Here is an 18,085-nt window from a genome sequence, read left to right as displayed (position 1 = left end):
TCACCAAAGAGAAATTGAGGGTTAAGTGTCATCCATGATACTCTTTTCCTTAAACTTCACAATCACCAATCTTGACAATTTCTTTTTCACTTATATCCATTCAATTTTCAAAATCACCAAAATCAATCCTTATACGAGTAACCATCATTTCTTTCCAGGATTACTGCATTAATCTTTCAATTGGTCTCCTACCTTCTATTCTAACCTCCCTATAATTTATGATGCAATTAAGGCCAAAGTGCTTTTTTATATTTTTAATTTTTTTAACTAAATGTATTGGGGTGATGTTGGTTAATGAGATTATACAGGCTTGAAGTGTACATTTCTGATACATGATCTGTATGTTGCACTGTGCCCATCACCCAAAGTCAGATCAACTTTTGTCACCATATGTTTCACTCCCTTTACCCTTACCTACCCCTGCCTCTGGGAATCACCATCCTGTTGTCTGTGTCGATGAGTTTTAGTTTTATATCCCACATATGAGTGAAATCATATGGTTAACTTTCTGACTTATTTTGCTTAGCATAATACTCTCAAGGTCCAATAATGTTGTATATGGCAATGTTTCAACTTTTCTTATGGTTGAATACTATTCCACTGTATGTATGTACCACATGTTCTTTAATCATCTATCAAAGGACACTTCCATAGGGGTGCATATATCTTTGTGAATAAATGTTTTCAAATTTTTCAGGCAGATAGCCAGAAGGGGGATTGCTGGGTCATGTGGGAACTCTATTCTTAATTTTTTAGGAACCTCCATACTGTGTTCCATAATGGCCATACCGGTTTACAATCCTACCAGCAGTGAATGAGGAGGGTTCCTTTTTCTCCACAACCTCTGCAACATTTAGTTTTACTTGTCTTGTTGATAACAGCTATTCTGACAGGTGTGAGGTAGTATCTTGCAGTTTTGGTTTGCATTTCCCTAACAGCTAGTGAAGTTAAACTTCTTTCCATGTATCTGTTGGCCATCTGTATGTCTTCTTAAGAGAATTATCTGTTCAGGTTCTCCACCCATTTTAATAGTACCACTTGTTTGGTGTTGAGTTGTATGAGTTCTTTGTATTTTTGGAAATTAACCACCCATTGTAGCTGTTGTTTGCAAATATCTTCTTCCATTCAGTTGATTGTCTTTTTGCTTTTTGGTGTATCTGTGCAGAGCTTTCTAGTTTGGTGCAGTACCATTCATGTATTTTTGTCTTTACTTCCCTTGCCTTTGAGTTCAACTTTATAAAATCTTCTCTTGTACCAGCTAGTGTGGCTCAGTTAGTTGGAGTATCATTCCATACACTGAAAGGTCAGGGGTTCAATTCCCGGTCAGGGTGCATATCCAGATTGCAAGTTCAATCCCCAGGGTGCTTATGAGAAAGCAATGAATCAATGTTTCTCACTCACATCATGTTTCTCTTTCTCTCCCTTTCTCTCTCTCTAAAAGCAATGAGAAATGTCCTCGAGTGAGGATTTTTAAAAAATATTCCTTTCTCTAAGCCTAAGTTTTGTACATTTAGTACCTACCTTTGTTTTCTTCTATGCAGCATATTCTTTCCAATCTTGTGGGGTCTTTGATCCATTGTGAATTAATTTTTGTGCATGGGGACAAAGATGCAGTCTAGTTTCATTCTTTTCAATGTGGCCTTCCAATTTTCCCAGTACCATTTACTGAAGAAGCTTTCTTTTCTCCACTGTATGTTTTTGGCTCCTTCATCAAAAATTATTTGCCCATATACATGTAGTTTTATTTCTGGGCTCTCAAGTCTGTCCCATTGGTCTGTGTATTTTTCTTTCAATACCACACGCTGTTTTGATTATTGTGGCTCTTTAGTATCACCTGAAGTCAGTAGTGTGATACCTCCGGTCTCATTCTTTTTCCTCAGGATTGCTATGGCTATGCAGGGTCTTTTATGTTTCCAAACAAATCTGATGATTTTTTGTTCTATTTCTTTAAAAAAATATCACTGGAATTTTGAAAGGGATTACATTAAATCTGTGTAGTGCTTTGGGTAAGATGGCCATTTTAATTATGTTTATTTCTCTAACCCATGAACACTGAATATTTTTCCATTTCATTGTGTCTTTTTCAAATCTCTTTTAATAATCTTTGTAGTTTTCAGTACACAGGTCTTTCACTTTGTTAAGTTTATTCCTAGGTATTTTATTCTTTTTGTTATAATTGTAAAAGGAACTGTTTTATTTCATTTTTTTCTTCTGAAATTTCACTATTAGTAATAGGAATGCAGTGGATTTTTGTACATTATTTTGTATCCTGCAACTGTATTGTGTTTGTTTACTATTTCAAATAGTTTTTTTGGTGGATATTTAGGGTTTTCTATAAAAAGAATCATGTCATCTGCAAAAAGTACCACTTTTACTTCTTCATTCCAAATTTGGATGCCTTTTATTTCTTTCTCTTGCCTGACTGTTCTGGCTAGGACTTCTAGCACTATGTTGAATAAGAGGGGTGAGAGTGAATATCCTTCTCTTGTTGAAAGTTATCTTTTAAAAGCTATGACTCAGCTGCTTAAAACCCTTCAATAGTTTTCCATTGGTAAAATTAAATACAAATTCCTTACAATAGCTTGAATGTCCTGAATAATCTGCCCCTGTTTATCCAACCTCGTATTATAATTATACCCCCTTATACACTACTATGTTCTATATCAATCAACTTCTAGTTTCTTAATATGTCATATTCTTTCCAACTTCAAAGCTTAAGCCCGTATGTTCCCTCTACCTGGAATATGTCCTTCTAACTAATATCTGATTAGCTAATTGATGTTCTTCAGATGTCACATTTAGGAAAGGCTGCATATTTCCTCTCTATCATGTTACTTACTTGCATAACAGTCATCACTATCTGCTTCTTTTCCTGACACTTTCTCCAACAACTTAAACAACAGTAAGAAATTAGTAGGCACTCAGATATTTGTGAGTAAATAAGAAAAAGTATAAAAAATGTATAAACATTAGCAAGAAATACAATCTTAGAACTTTTAACAGTTCATACTCTAAGTCTAATCAATACAATTCTTCTGTATCCTCTTCATAGGTTTCCTTGCTAGGCTGAGACTTATAAAACCCAGCTGTTATTTCCACCTCAATGAAACATTCTCTATTCCCATATTTAAAATTGTGACCCACCCTCTAGAACTCAATCCACCTTTGCTGCTATTTTTCTCTGTAATACTAACCACTGTCTGATGAATTATATCACTTATTTTGTACATAGATTGCACAAAAGGAGAGATATTTCTTCCCTGCTGTATCTCCAATGCTTTGAACATAATACTTACTATATGTCTGTTGACTGAATATAGTAGAATACCATGTAACCAGTGTTAATCTCTTGCATTCTTTTTATACACTCATGTTTTTTAAAAGTTCAACATAAACTGCTTACAAGCAAACATTAAATATAAACTACTTACGCATAAAAAATACTACTCTGACTGGGGGGCTCAGCTGGTTGGAGCCTCGTCCCATAACCAAAAAGACTGGGGTTCAATCCCCAGTCAGGGCACATACCTAGGTTGTGAGTTCCATCCCTGGTCTGGGCATATCCAGGAGGCAACTGATCAATATTTCTCTCTCATATCAATGTTTCTGACTCTCTCCCCCTCTTCCTCTCTATCTAATCAATAAACCTATCCTCAGGTGAATATTAAAAAGAAAAACACTATAAACTAATACTAAATTATATACTATAATTTTCTCTAGAGACTGTGAGTATAAGGGGCTTTAAAACAATATAATGTTGTACTATGTCATAAATTGTTTAAATGTTATTATATTAATAGTCAAGTAGAAAAGACTTCATAAACATACCTGATAACATAGGTCCTAAAAGGGATGATGTGCTGCATGACAGCAGGAATATGTAGCCATATTCTAATCTATAAAAAAATCCAAAGTTTTAATGTATAATGAACATGTGAATACATGTCTTTCATTTTAATTAAAAACAAGAACATTTAGTATTTTGCTGCCTCTAAAACTACATACATTTTATCTATTTTAAAAGGATAAACTAATAAATAGGGTTATACACATATCAAGTAATATAGCCTACATACTTTTATATACACACACAAAATCAATCTGAAGAATATTACCTTCTTGCTGAAAAAGAGCAATCTATTCAAGTATTATAGTATCAACCCAAATGTTACAGCACTAGTTTTTAATAAAGTATCTGTTTTTAAAAAAGCCATCTCATCATTCTTTCCAAAAAATATCAAATTACCACTGATTTCTAGTCAAATCAATATCAAGACAAATATATTTTATAGAGTCACACACTGATTACAATATCAACAACCATTTACTGAATTGAGCTCTTACTGTAAGTGCTCCAATATAATCTGCACGATATTCCAACCCATTTCTAAATTTAATGTACTTACACTGTATTATTCTCAAAAGCAGTGGTTTGAATATAACAATAAAAATCCTAAACAAACTACTGAACAAAAATTGTTGATATTAAATCTTAACAAAGGCAAAGGACACAAATTAAAAACAAATTTGCAAATAAGAATGTATAGCTTCACTCTAATCTAATCAAAGATATCTACGTAAGTCCTATAGAAGATACTACACTAATGATGAAATGTAAAAACTTTTCTTTCTAAGACAAGGAACAAAACAAGAGTGCCTTCAACTCAACTTGAACTCATGGGCCTAGACAGTACAATAGGCAAGAAACTAAATGAAAGGCATAGGACTAGAAAGGAAGAATTAAAATCAAGACTACTTTGAGATATGATTATTAAGTAGAAAGTCCAAAATAATTTTCAGGTGTTTTAGAATTATTTTAGCAAGATTGCTATTAAAAAATATAAATACATAAATCAATATACATATAAATGTACACACACATTCACACAAAAACTATATACATATACATAAATATATTTCTTCTATACCAAATAGTAAATAATGTTTTCAAAAATATTATCTTTACAACATCAAAAATAGCATATAACCAGGAATAACCTAAGACATATGATAATACCTCTACATAGAAACAGAAAATTATGAGGAAAATTAAAGAACATGTAAATAAAAACACATTTACCATATTTATAGATTAGAAGATTCAATATTGCAGATATGACAGTTCTCCTCAAATTGATCTATACATACTATGCAACCCAAATAAGTTTATGTGCAGGAACTTTAGAGTCTGATTACAAATGCAAAGGTCCAAGAATAGAAAAAAAACACTAATAACGAATAATAATACAGCATGGTGACTACAGTTAATAATATTAACTATTTTGTATTTGAAAGTGGTTAAGAGAATGGTTCTGAAAAGTTCTCACAAGAAAAAAAACTTGTCAGCTATGAATGATGTCAAATGTTAACTAGACTTACAGTAGTGATCATTTTGCAATATATACAAATATCAAATCATTATATTGTATACCTAAACTAATATAATGTTATATGTCCATTATAAGAAAGGAAGGTAGAACTTGGTTCACAAGATAGCAACCCTTCTTATGAAGCTCCAGAAATTAAGATGGTAAACAAATAACACAAGATTAAGCAAAACAGACTGATGGAATACACTAAGGAATCCAGATTAATGACAAAAATGGTATCGTAGAAAAAAGAGAAAAGCACTGTCTTTGCTCTAGTGTTAGCACAAGTGGTTGTCTATGTCAAAATGAAAATGAATCTTGATTCCTCATCCACATCATTCACAAAAAATTCCAACTGAACTGTGGATTAAAATATGAAAATAAAAAAATAAAAAATAAAAATAAAAATAATTACATTTTAAAATAAAACAATGGAACTTCCAGAATGCAGGAAAATACCTTCATGACCATACAGTAAGAAAGACTTTTGCAACCATAAATAACACATTAACCATAAAAAATTTTTGATAAGTTATACACTATTAAGTTTGATTAATAATAGCTCTTAAAAAGACACAAGAGAATAAAAAACTACAGAGTGGAAAATACCAGCAATACATAGATGTCAGACAAAAGATCTATATCCAAAACATATAAAGAATCTGCATATTATCAGTAAGAAAAAGAGACAATTTGATTTTTAAAACAGGTAAAAGATTTAAACAGGTACTTCTCAAAAAATATCCAAGTGGCTACTATGCCTCTGAAATGGTACTCAATCTCATTATTCATTAAAAATATAAAACAAAACAATGAGATACTACTGTAACTTTTATCAGAAATGTCTAAATTAAAATAGTAGGTGTTTGCAAGGATATGGAGCAACGGAAACTTTGATATTCCTGGGGGGAGTGTATATTAATACGATCACTTAAGAAAACTTTAGCATTGATGCATAAGAATATATTATAAAAAACTCCATTTCTAGGTTATTTATCCAAATAAAATGCACACACATGTGCACCAAAAGAATGCTGACACCACATTCATTATAACAGGCTACATGTTCACCATCAGTAAAATCAATCGATGTTGTTGTCATTTTTTTAAGATTTTATTATGCCCTGGCTGGTGCAGCTCAGTGGATTAAGCGTGGGCCTGCGAACCAAAGGGTTGTGGTTCAATTCCCAGTCAGGACACATGCCTGGGTTGCAGACCAGGTCCCAAGGCAAGAGGCCCGTGACATGCAACCACACATTAATGTTTCTCTCCCTTTCTTTTTCCTTCCCTTCCCTTCTAAGAATAAATAAAATCTAAAAAATATTTATATTAAAGATTTTATTATTTATTTTTAGACAGAGGGGAAGGGAGGAAGAAAGGGAGAGAAACATCAATCAGCCGCCTCTCACATACCCCCCAGCCAAAGACCTGGCCCAATTTGAACCAATGACTCTGGCATCTGGGACGACACCCAACCCACTAAGCATGCCAGTCAGGGTAATGTTGGTATATTTTTAAAAGAAGTATTACATAACAATAAAAAATGAGCAAATTAGAACTATAAGCAATATAAATTTCAACCTTAAACAAAAGCAGCCAGATATGAAAGGATGTATAGCATGTAATTCGACTTACATGGTTATTAACAAAGCAGGTAAAACTAAATCATAGTATTCAGGAATGTCAGCTTAGGTGATAAAACAAGAAAAGCAGAATGTGATCACCATAAAAATGTAAATTGTCTTTAGCTTTAAGAGCAAAAAGATGGGATAGGGACTTGAAGGAATCATAGAAAGACTTCTGGGGAATTAATGTTTTGTTTCTTGGTATGAGTAGTGATTAAATGGGGTATTCACTTTGATAAATTACTATAACATGTTATCATTTTGTGTACTTTATGATGATTACATTTCAAATATTTTAAGGGTTAAAACATTCAATTATATATAAGATACCTTAGAGGGGATGAAAATGAAAATATGGACAATGATAACCTTTTACTTGGGAATAAGCACAGACACAAAAGAATAAAAATTTAAATTAAAAAACAGTTGAAGAAGTATCAGCACTGAAAGGAAAACATTTTAATAGAGCTACCATTTACTGATTCCTTAATACTTCCATTCTGATAGACGAGAAAAGTGAGACTTATAAAAATAATGTAACCAAAATTACACAGCATATACAATGCAAACCTAGCACTACTTCTCTATAAAACTACATTCTTTAATACTAAAGATACATAACATTACAACAACCAAATTCTGTATACTATTAATCATATAGTATATGTCCTTTTTCTTTTTTCTTTTTTTTTATAGTTTGCTCTTTGCTCTTTCCCCCTCTTGGTGCCCTCTTAAGTACACATTTAAAAACTCAGTAAAGAGAAAAAATGTTCCCTTCTCCCCTACAATAGCAGAAAACCAGGCAGTGTTCTACATCACAAAGCTAGTTTTGATGAAATAGAGACATGAAAACTTCACAGAACTGTCAACCCAGTCTCCTTGTCTAATGTGGAGTTACATGAAAATGTTTAATCCTAGCTTAAGTTCTGATGTTAAATATTCCTTATTAGTGTTTTTGTAAAAGTAATTTTAGGACACAAAGTTCAGAAACTGTTATTGTGTCCACTGATTTCTTGCTATAACCCCTACAGTTTGCATCTCTGATTACATCACTTACTTCATAATCTGTCATATTTGTTTTCTAAAGCATAAATTCATGAGGTTCTTTTATTAAGCCTCATTTACACCTCTTCTCCATGCATGTTAGTAAAATAAATCCCATGATTCCAGTGGATTATTTACTAAAGGTCCTTACATTTTGTCACTTTGAAATTAATAAAAGGTATTATGTCTGAGATTACTAACTCAGGCAAAGAGCTGAAGTAGGATACTGTGAGTTAAAACCAAACATAACTTACCCTGGATCTCAGTGGAGAAAGACCTACGAGGACTCTACATTCTACTTCTCTAACCTATGCTAAATATCAGTTAGCTGCTTTTGCTGAAAACCTAAAGCCCAACAAAAAGTAAGAAAATGACATAGGAGCATATAAAAATTTTTGTTGTTTTTCTCCTGTGACTGCAGTCATTATTACTTAGATCCATATAATAGTGAAGTAATATTTGTGCAAAATTAAGAAATCTGACAAAGTGTTAGTTTAGAACTGCTAAAGCAAGTTTTTGAGATTAAAATAAATGTATAGGCTGAGAACATTATCAGATTTGCTATAACTTGATAAACTAAGACTTTTGTTTCTTTGCTGGTAATTCCAACCCAGGGCAAAGTGAGTTTTCCTATGCTCTAAGCTCTGGATTGTAGGTTCAGGTTCTAGGAAGTATCACCCACTACCTGATAAAGTCACCTTTTCTCATTAAGAGTGAGAAAACCATCCTAGAAAATGAACAGAATGGTTTGGTTCCCCGGAAATGATGTAACATGTTCTTCTCAAAGTGTGATTTACTATAATTAGTTGTGGAAGAAACAGGTACTCAGCAAAGTCAGTCCTTATTTCTCTTACCTTAAAAGTGGTCTGTTTATAATTCATGGAGTTTATTTTTTCCCAAGGAAATGATAGCCCTAAAACCTTTTTTTTCATTATTTAAATATAGGAGTTTTCGTCCCTGTGTGAAAGCTGATGTAAAATGAGAGATCTTTAGCCTTATTGTAGCTAAATATCAGAGACTCTACATAAGGCTAAGCATGCTACCTATGTCTCAAGAAAACAAATGAGACAAAGAAATGACCAAGTTTTGCAATTTACAATGGACCACTAGAGGAAAGAATGGAACTACTGCATTCTAGATTAATTTGTATGTGGCTAGAAAATTCTGAAATTTAAAGGTGTTAAATTTTCTCAAATGCAAATAAATGTCCATTTTAATTGTTTAAAATAACCACTGGTTGACCCAGCTGGTGTTGCTCAGTGGATAGAGCAGCAGCCTGTGAACCAAAGGGTTGCTGGTTCAATTCCCAATCAGGGCACATGCCTGGGTTGTAGGCCAGTTCCTCAGTAGGAGGAGGACAAGAGGAAACCACACATTGATATTTCTAAAAAAAATGATAGATAGATAGATAAGTGAATAAATAAAATCTTTAAAGTAACCACTGGTTTTTATATAAACTTCAGGCAGGGTGGTCAAGACTCTCCCCGCTCCCCGCAAAAAAACAAAAACAAACAAACAAACAAAAACCAGAACTTATGCCCAAACTCCAAATGCTTTAAATGTCACTAACCCTTTAAGAAAAACTCTAGACTGAAAAATATAAAGTACAAGCCCACAGAAACTTTGATTACAAAAAGAGTTTCCGTACTTACATGCTTCACAGTAACTGACATCCACAACATATAAAAGAATTATCTTTACAAAGGGAAATGAACGTTAAGTCTTTACTTGCAACATAGAGGGAAGTCAAGTACACTGTCATAGTACCCCAGGCTAACCATTATTTAAGTAACCAAAAACTCTTAAGAAGGCAAAAATATCCCAGTAAAAAAATCCCAGGCAAGGAAACTTAAAATCAACTTTTGCACATAGCTACTTATTCTTATTTTAGACAAGAGGTAAATAGCTAAATGTATCTATTCAACTTAAATTCACTAATTTATACAAATTAAATTTTATTATAATGAAGACTTTAAGTTTCCTATACTCAATTGTTTTTCAAAATATAATCCAGGAAAAAATTATTATACATGTAAATCACTCAAAACCTGCCTGTTCTGGACATGAATTCATGTTATTATGTCCCAAGATTATTCCCAAGATTAAAAACAATTCCAAATAATACTTACATTAGATACAACTGTAATAAATGCATGTGCTATAAGAAATGGCAAAGTTTCAGGAGTTCCATATTCAAAGCAATCCTTCATGAGAGAAAGGCCATTTTTCCCACAAAACAAACATACATAACGAAGCAAATGCAATGGTACTTCTACATCCTGAGGGGAAAAAAATTATTATTTTAAAACTTAATCAGAAATAATTTTTATTTTATTAGCTATACTGTAAAGATGCTGATCAGACATGAATTCAAAAAATATACATGAGAAAAAAAAAAACCCTCCATGGATTTTTCCATAAACCTGAGAATGAAAAAAAGCATACACTTACATTCATATCACAGAATGCTCCTAATATGTTGCTTTCTTGGGTTGAAATATCCTGAGTGAAAAAAAAAAAAAAAAGACAATTCAGTCAAACTACTTAATGACAACCTTTAACATACAATTTTTCTAATTTTATAAAAACTCAAACAGATTTTGCAATTGCTTCTCATCATGAAGAGCAGTATTCCTAAATGAAGCTAATATGATTCAATTCTAAAGTATAGGTTAACTCTACTCCAAAGAAATCTTTCTATATTATGTACTACACATTATTTTGCCTTCTTAAACAAAAACCTCTCCTTTAAGAATTACAATAATTCTTTTAAAAATATCCAGCTCAATTAAATCATTTTGAAACTGTCCTCTGGAATTCTCTAGAGATATACTCAAACATATATGATGTGCTTTCCATACATAAAATCTAAACTACCTGAAAGCACACTTATCCATTATTGGTGAGAGTACAAGTTGGTATAACCTTCCTGGAAGACAATTTGGCAAAATCCATCAGCATTTAAAATGCACATTCTCTTTGATCCAGCAATTGATTTTCTGGTTTGTTATCCTAAACAACTAATAAAAAAAGTTTTAGAAAATGTATGTATAATGAGGCTCACTGAAATGATTCATAACATCTCAAAATAAGAAACAACTTAAGTATCAACAGGATAGGTAAATTAATAGTGGCATAGCTATCCAAGGTTTTAAGCATCCTTCAAAAATAACAAAGTAAAATGGCATGAGGGATCCTTTTTAGGGATAATGGAAATGTTTTAAAATTGCAGTGTGATAATGGTTGCACAACTCTTTAAATTCACTAAACGATTAAATTATACATTTTAAGCATGTAATATTTATGGTAAGTTATACCTTTAAAGATCTGTTAAAAATAAGGTGGATCCATATGTACAGACATAAAAAGATAACATCTTATATTACATTTTTAAAAAGTTATGAATATGATTTAATTTTAAAATTATTTTATTATCTAGAAATAGCTGAACTAATTTCATAACAATGATTTTTTTTGACAGGATAGAGAAACAAGAGATATTCAGGCTTTTTAAAGTCTATATTTTGTATATTCTATATTTCTTGGTCATACTGAAAATGTTACCTTTATAAAGAGAAAGCAAGATATTATGATCTGAAAAAACTTAGTTTGCAAAGGAACCCATGCATTACTTCCTGTTACCTGTTTTATATATTTAAGTTTCCCTGCTGAAATAGTTTCAAAATAATTGAGAGCATCATATCAAACTCTGAAAATTTCAAAATAATTAAAAGCTGTCCTAAGAGAAAAAAACATCTGTCTGACCAGAGGGGAGAGAAGAGGGAATTTCAAGGGAGAATGGGAAGGGTTTACAGGAACAAATTTAAAGGATACATGGTCAAAAGCTAGGGGGAGGGTGGTAATGGGAGGGAAGTGGGGAGGGTTGGGTGGGTGGGCTGGAATGGGAGTAAAAGGGAGAAAACTGTACTTGAACAATGATTAAAATAAAATTTAGAAGAAAAAAAAATTTGTCAAAGTAAGTGTACTCCTTCCTTTACTTCCCAAACCACCACTACCAGGGCCACAGTTAAAGCTTTAATTATTTCTCAACAAAACTTTCATCTTCAAAAAGTCCTGAATATAAAAACTCCTCTGATATTATTAAATATAGATTCATGAAACGTGTGAACTATACAGGAAATATTTGATAGGAGTCAAGATTTCTAGTGTCCGATGGAATTCTATGCAGCAGAAAGAAAGAAGGAGCTCCTACCCTTTGCAACAGCGTGGATGGAGCTGGAAAACATTATGCTAAGCGAAACAAGCCAGGCAGTGAAAGACAAATACCATATGATCTCACCTTTAACAGGAACCTAAATAACAAAACAAAGAAACAAGCAAAAATGTAACCAAAGACACTGAAATAGAGGACAGGCTGATGGTGACCGGAGGGGAGAGAAGAGGGAATTTAAGGGGGGGCAGTGGGAAGGGTTCACAGGAACAAACTTAAAGGACACATGGTCATAGACTAAGGGGAGGGTGGTAATGGGAGGGAAGTGGGGAGGGTGGGAGGGGTGACTTGATTGGGAGTAAAAAGGAGAAAACTGTATATGACCAATGATTAATAATAATAAAAAAAAAAAAAGAAAAAAAAGAAAAGATTTCTAGTGTCTTACAGAGGGGCCCAGAAAAATATGAAAAGATGCTCAGCATCACTAGCCATCAGAGAGATGCAAATTAAAACCACAATGAGATACTACTTCACATCAGTCAGAATGGCCATCATAAACAAATCAACAAACAAGTGCTGGAGAGGATGTGGAGAAATGGGAACCTTAGTGCACTGTTGGTAGGAATGAACACTGGTGCAGCCACTGTGGTAAACAGTATGGAACTTCCTCAGAAAACTAAAAATGGAACTGACTTTTGACCCAGCAATTCCACTGGTAGAATTATATTCTAAGAACCCTGAAACACCAATCCAAAAGAACTTATGCATGGCAATGTTCATAGCAGCACAATTTACAATAGCCAAATGCTAGAAGCAACCTAAGTGACCATCAGTAAATGAATGGATCAAAAAACTATGATATATTTACACAACAGAATACTACACAGCAGAAAGAAGTTCTATCTACTATGGTACATTTACACAATGGACTACACAGCAGTTCCATCCTTTACGACAGCATGGATAGAACTGGAGAGCATTATGCTAAGTGAAATAAACCAGGTGGTAAAAGACAAATACCATATGATCTCACCTATAAGTGGAACCTAATCAACAAAACAAACAAGCAAGCACAATATAACCAGAGAATTGAAATTAAGAACAATCTGACAGTAACCAGAGGGGAGGTGGAAGGAGATAATGGGGAAGAAAGGGCGAAGGGTTTTCAGAAACAACTATAAAGGACACATTGACAAAACCAAGAGGGGATGGGATCAGGTGTGAGAGGTGGGGATGGCTGGGGTAGGGGGGAGTGGTGCGGGGATATGGAGACAACTGTACTTGAGTAATAAAAAAAAAAGAAAACTGCTAAAATAAAAAGTTTTGATGACCTAATAAATGAATTTGCAAAAAAGAAAAAGAAAAAAGATTTCTAGTGTCTAACATGGACACAAAAAAATCTCCTTAACAGAATTCTATTTTAAAATGCAAAATGTTACTCAGAGACTTGGTTACATCTATTCTGGCTGCTCAGAAGAACTGCTTTACTGTTTTATATTTCTACTCTGTATACATGAAGATAAAATCCTAAGGCATTATTATTTAAGTATATAGAGTTAACATAAACCTATAGGTAACAACACTAAGAAGTCTTGCTAAAAGCTAAAACAATGTAGGTTTTCTTTTAAAAGTTCTAATTTTACAAAGATGATCCGTAAAAAGGCCTCAAGAAACCTATCAGGAAGTTTTAAAGTTTTTGTTCTTTCCCCAAACTTCACATTACTGAATAAAATGATGCCACTCCATTTCTACTAAATAGGAATTTGCCTATTCTTCAAAAGAAAAAACAAACAGAAATAAATGAATAACTAGAAAATAATCCTATATCTAAATAAGCAAATGTTACTCCATGATCAAACCATAAAGAATCAAAGGCCTTGTAGGTTAGGAATAAAATTTGTGCTTAAAAAGAAGTCACTGGAGTTGGAATTAGACAGTAGTGATAGTTATACAAATTTGGGGAAATACTAATAGTTACTAAATTGTACACTTTAAAAAATGAATGAAATCATTAAAAAAGAATAAAAGAAAGAATGATTTTAAAAGAATACATAACTTTTTAAATTAAAACAAAGTGAATAAAAAAACTCAGTGGAAAGTCATAAGAAAAGCAAGAACAGGCATTCAAATTGGAAAGAAGTAAAACTGTCTTTATTTCCAGATGACATGATACTTCACATACAGAACCCCAAAGATTCCACTAGGAAACTACTAAACTGATAAATGGATTCAGCAAAGTAATAGAATATAAAATTAGTATCTAGAAATCAGGTGAATTTTCATATGCCAATATTGAACTAATAGAAAGGGAAATTAGGAAAATAATCCCATTCATAATTGCTTCAAAAAGAATAAAATACCTAGGAATAGACCTAACCAAGGATGTAAAAGATCTGTACTAGGAAAATTATAAGATACTGAAGAAATTGAGGAAGATACAAATAAATGGAAGCACATACTCTATTCATGGATAGGAAGATTTAAGATCATTAAAATGTCCATACTCTCTCCAAAGCAATCTGTAGATTCAATGCAATTCCTATCAAGATTCCAATGATGTATTTTACAGAACTAGAACCAGTATTTCCAAAATTTCTATGGAACCACAAAGCACCCTACAGAGCAACAGTGATCTTGAGAAAAGATTCCTCCTAAAGTTGGATGAATCACTCTACCTAATATCAAACTATGCTTTAAGGCCATAGTAATCAAAATAGCATAGTACTGGCATAAAAACAGATACACAGATCAATGGAACAGAATACAGAGTCCAGAAATAAATCCACACCTTTACAGTCAATTAATATTCAACAGAGGGAACAAGCACATACAATGGTCTAAAGATAGTTCATTTAGTAAGTGATGTTGGGAAAACTGTGGACAAATACATGCAGCAAAATGGAACTAGACCACCTTCTTACATCACACACAAGAATAAACTAAAAATAGATCAGACTTAAATATAAGACCCAATACCATAAAAACCCTAGAAGAAAACATAGGCAGCAAAATCTTGAATATACTCGTAGAAATAGTTTATCAGAAATATCTCCCCAGGCTAGGGAAACAAAAGAAAAAATAAACAAATGGGACTACATCAAACTAAAAAGGTTTCATACAGCAAAAAATTGGGGGAAATACAAATAGTTACCAAAAAAAAAAAAAAACAAGCCAGCAGAAAAACAAGTCAGCAAAATAAATAGACACACAACTGAATGGGAGAACATGTTCACTGATACATCTGATAAGGAGTTAATATGCAAAATTTATAAAGAACTTATAAAACTCAACACCATAAAAACAACCCAATTAAAAAATGGGCAAAGGGCCTGAACAAACACTTCTCCAAAGAGGAACTACAAATGGCCAAAAGACATATGAAAAGATGCTCAAGTCACTAATCATCAGAGAAATGCAAATGAAAACCATGAGTTTAGCCATGACCGGTGTGGCTCAGTTGGTTGGGCATGGTCTGGCAAAGGGAAAGGTCACCAATTCGATTCCTAGTCAGGGCACATGCCTGGGTTGAGGGCCCCATCCCACATTGGGGTGAGTGCAAGAGGCAACAGATCAATATTTTTCTCACATATCATGTTTCTCTCCCTGTCTTTCTCCCTGCCTTCCCCTCTCTCTAAAAATAAATAAATAAAATCTGTTTTAAAAACATCTCTATAATAAAGGCCCTAGCCAGGTAGTTTAATTGGTTGCAGCATCCCTCTGATGCACCAAGGTTTCAGGGTCCATCCCCAGTCAAGGCACATACAGGAATCAACCAATATATAAATAAGTGGAATAATAAATCAATATCTGTCTCTCTCCCTCTGCCGCACCCCCCATCTCTGAAACAGCTGACTTTTAACATATTTAATTACACGGCCACTAGGACAAAAACTAGAAATTTTAGGGTATTTGTAACAGGTCTTTACTAACATTAGAAGCTTGAGAAACAAACATTATGAATAGAATATTAAAGGACATATAAATTCTGTATGAAGTGACTAGACTTCTGTATAATAATACCGAATTCTGTATAATGAGATTCTTCCTTTATTATTTCTAAGGATGTTTTTGTATTAGAATTTTACCACAAAGACCTCATGAACCAATGCTTTTGACCAAGTAGTCACATGGAATGATCCTTCAGAACAGTAATGAGACACTTTATCCCAAAAGGAAAAATATAGGGAAGTGTGACTAGGCCTAATATTTAGAGACACCATTTTTTTAAAATCATTAAAAAAAGATAAACTAATGAGCAAACTAATTTTAGAAACAAAATAGGAGATTTAGTACTGCTACAGTTCTATCATTGAGACTTTTAACTGGAAGAAAATTTCTAAAAAACGCTGCATATATTTCACACATCTTACCAAACTGTATTTAGCATCTTTCAATTATCAACTTCAGACATTAAAACCCTAGTCATATGGTGTGAAGATTAAATTCAGCAGACTTGCACAAATGGATCCCCTTTTTCTTATAACATGATTCTGAGATGACACTGTTAGAATGTTTAAGAAATAACTTATATCATGTACACAATTCATTAAAAGATTTCTATATGGCAAGATAATACACTAAGAATTCTAAAAGATAAAGCACAATCTGATTTACAATATTCCTATGGAGAGTTCACTCTAATAGGAAAAACACCTGCCTCCCAGGCAATATTTTTCAGTAGTCTCAATTCAATGTGAAAATATTTTCAGTAAAAGACTATTTTTTTTCTAGATGAAGAAAGAAATTTAAAGAAATCAATACGAAGGTTAAAGAACAAACAGCTCAAGAAAAGTAGACCTTTTTTTCTAAAGCATGCCGTAGATTTGTCAATGGCCACAATTCTTCCCATGCCAGAATGCACAGGAAACAAAATGTACTTTAAAGTTTAAAATGAAACTTTATCTCTCCTCTAACCCAGAGATAAAGTCTACTCCATACCATTTTTAATCTGGACTGCCCTTGTGAACTGCATCAACCAACTTAATGTGGCACTATTGATGCTATGTGGTTTCAGAGGCTAGATGTTAAAAGGCTTTATAGCTTCTACTTTTGCCTTCCTGGATCAATGCTAAGATTACATATAAAGAAGCTAGTCTATCCTAGTGGAGAATGAGAGGTGATGTGGAAAAAATCTGAGACACCCTAAACAGCCAACACCAACTTTCAAACATGTGAGTCCATCTTGGACCTTCAAACCCATCAGACACTCAAAATAAATGCAGCTGAATAAGTGAGGCCACAAAATTCCACCAAAGGAATTGCCAGACCAACTCACAGAATCATGAAAAATAACAAATAACTATTGTTTTAGCCCACTACTATTATCCATTACCACATAATTGTCTCAATTCTCACTATACTTACAAAGAAATGCCATTATCTAAATAAATCTAAAATGGGTTACTGAACTCTTAGGAAGGCTTGTAAAAATATTACTAATAAAATGAGTTAAGTACCTTGACTTACAAAAAAAATACTATTTAAGCCCTAGCTGGCGTAGCTCAGTGGATTGAGCGCGGGCTGGGAACCAAAGTGTCCCAGGTTCGATTCCCAGCCAGGGTACATTCCTGGGTTGCAGGCCATAAACCCCAGCAACCACACATCGATGTTTCTCTCTCTCTCTCTCTCTATCGCCCTCCCTTCCCTCTCTAAAAATAAATAAATAAAATATTTTAAAAAAAAATACTATTTAATACTAGCAGTTATAGATAATTTAAGCTTTTTTTTTTACAAAGGGAATTCCAAATTCTATTACCTATGCCTCTAAGAATGAAATTCAAAATTCTGTGTGTTTCTCATCCTCAATCATTACCTTTTGAAAGAGTAAAATAAGTAGAGCATAGATCTACGCCAACAAAATGTTTAGATCACTAATA

At 33.0% G+C, this 18,085-nt stretch overlaps 1 protein-coding gene across 2 annotated transcripts in view; it reads right to left on the bottom strand.

Annotated features, from left to right (window-relative positions):
* Positions 1-18,085, bottom strand: part of USP34 (ubiquitin specific peptidase 34) — a 220,397-nt gene that overhangs the window by 163,075 nt on the left and 39,237 nt on the right. For both annotated transcript variants that reach the window (XM_045827191.1, XM_045827192.1), the window contains exons 4-6: positions 10,490-10,540; positions 10,168-10,317; positions 3,829-3,896 (exon numbers count right to left, since the gene is read on the bottom strand). In XM_045827191.1, the coding sequence (XP_045683147.1) occupies positions 3,829-3,896; positions 10,168-10,317; positions 10,490-10,540 (269 nt within the window). The remainder of the gene's footprint in view (positions 1-3,828; positions 3,897-10,167; positions 10,318-10,489; positions 10,541-18,085) is intronic.

This window comes from Phyllostomus hastatus, unplaced genomic scaffold (genome assembly GCF_019186645.2).
Source record: "Phyllostomus hastatus isolate PE091 unplaced genomic scaffold, TTU_PhHast_1.1 phas_scaffold_78, whole genome shotgun sequence".
Lineage (NCBI taxonomy): Eukaryota > Metazoa > Chordata > Mammalia > Chiroptera > Phyllostomidae > Phyllostomus > Phyllostomus hastatus.
The sequence above is the reverse complement of the archived record's forward strand: the minus strand, read 5'-3'. Positions and strand labels throughout refer to the sequence as shown.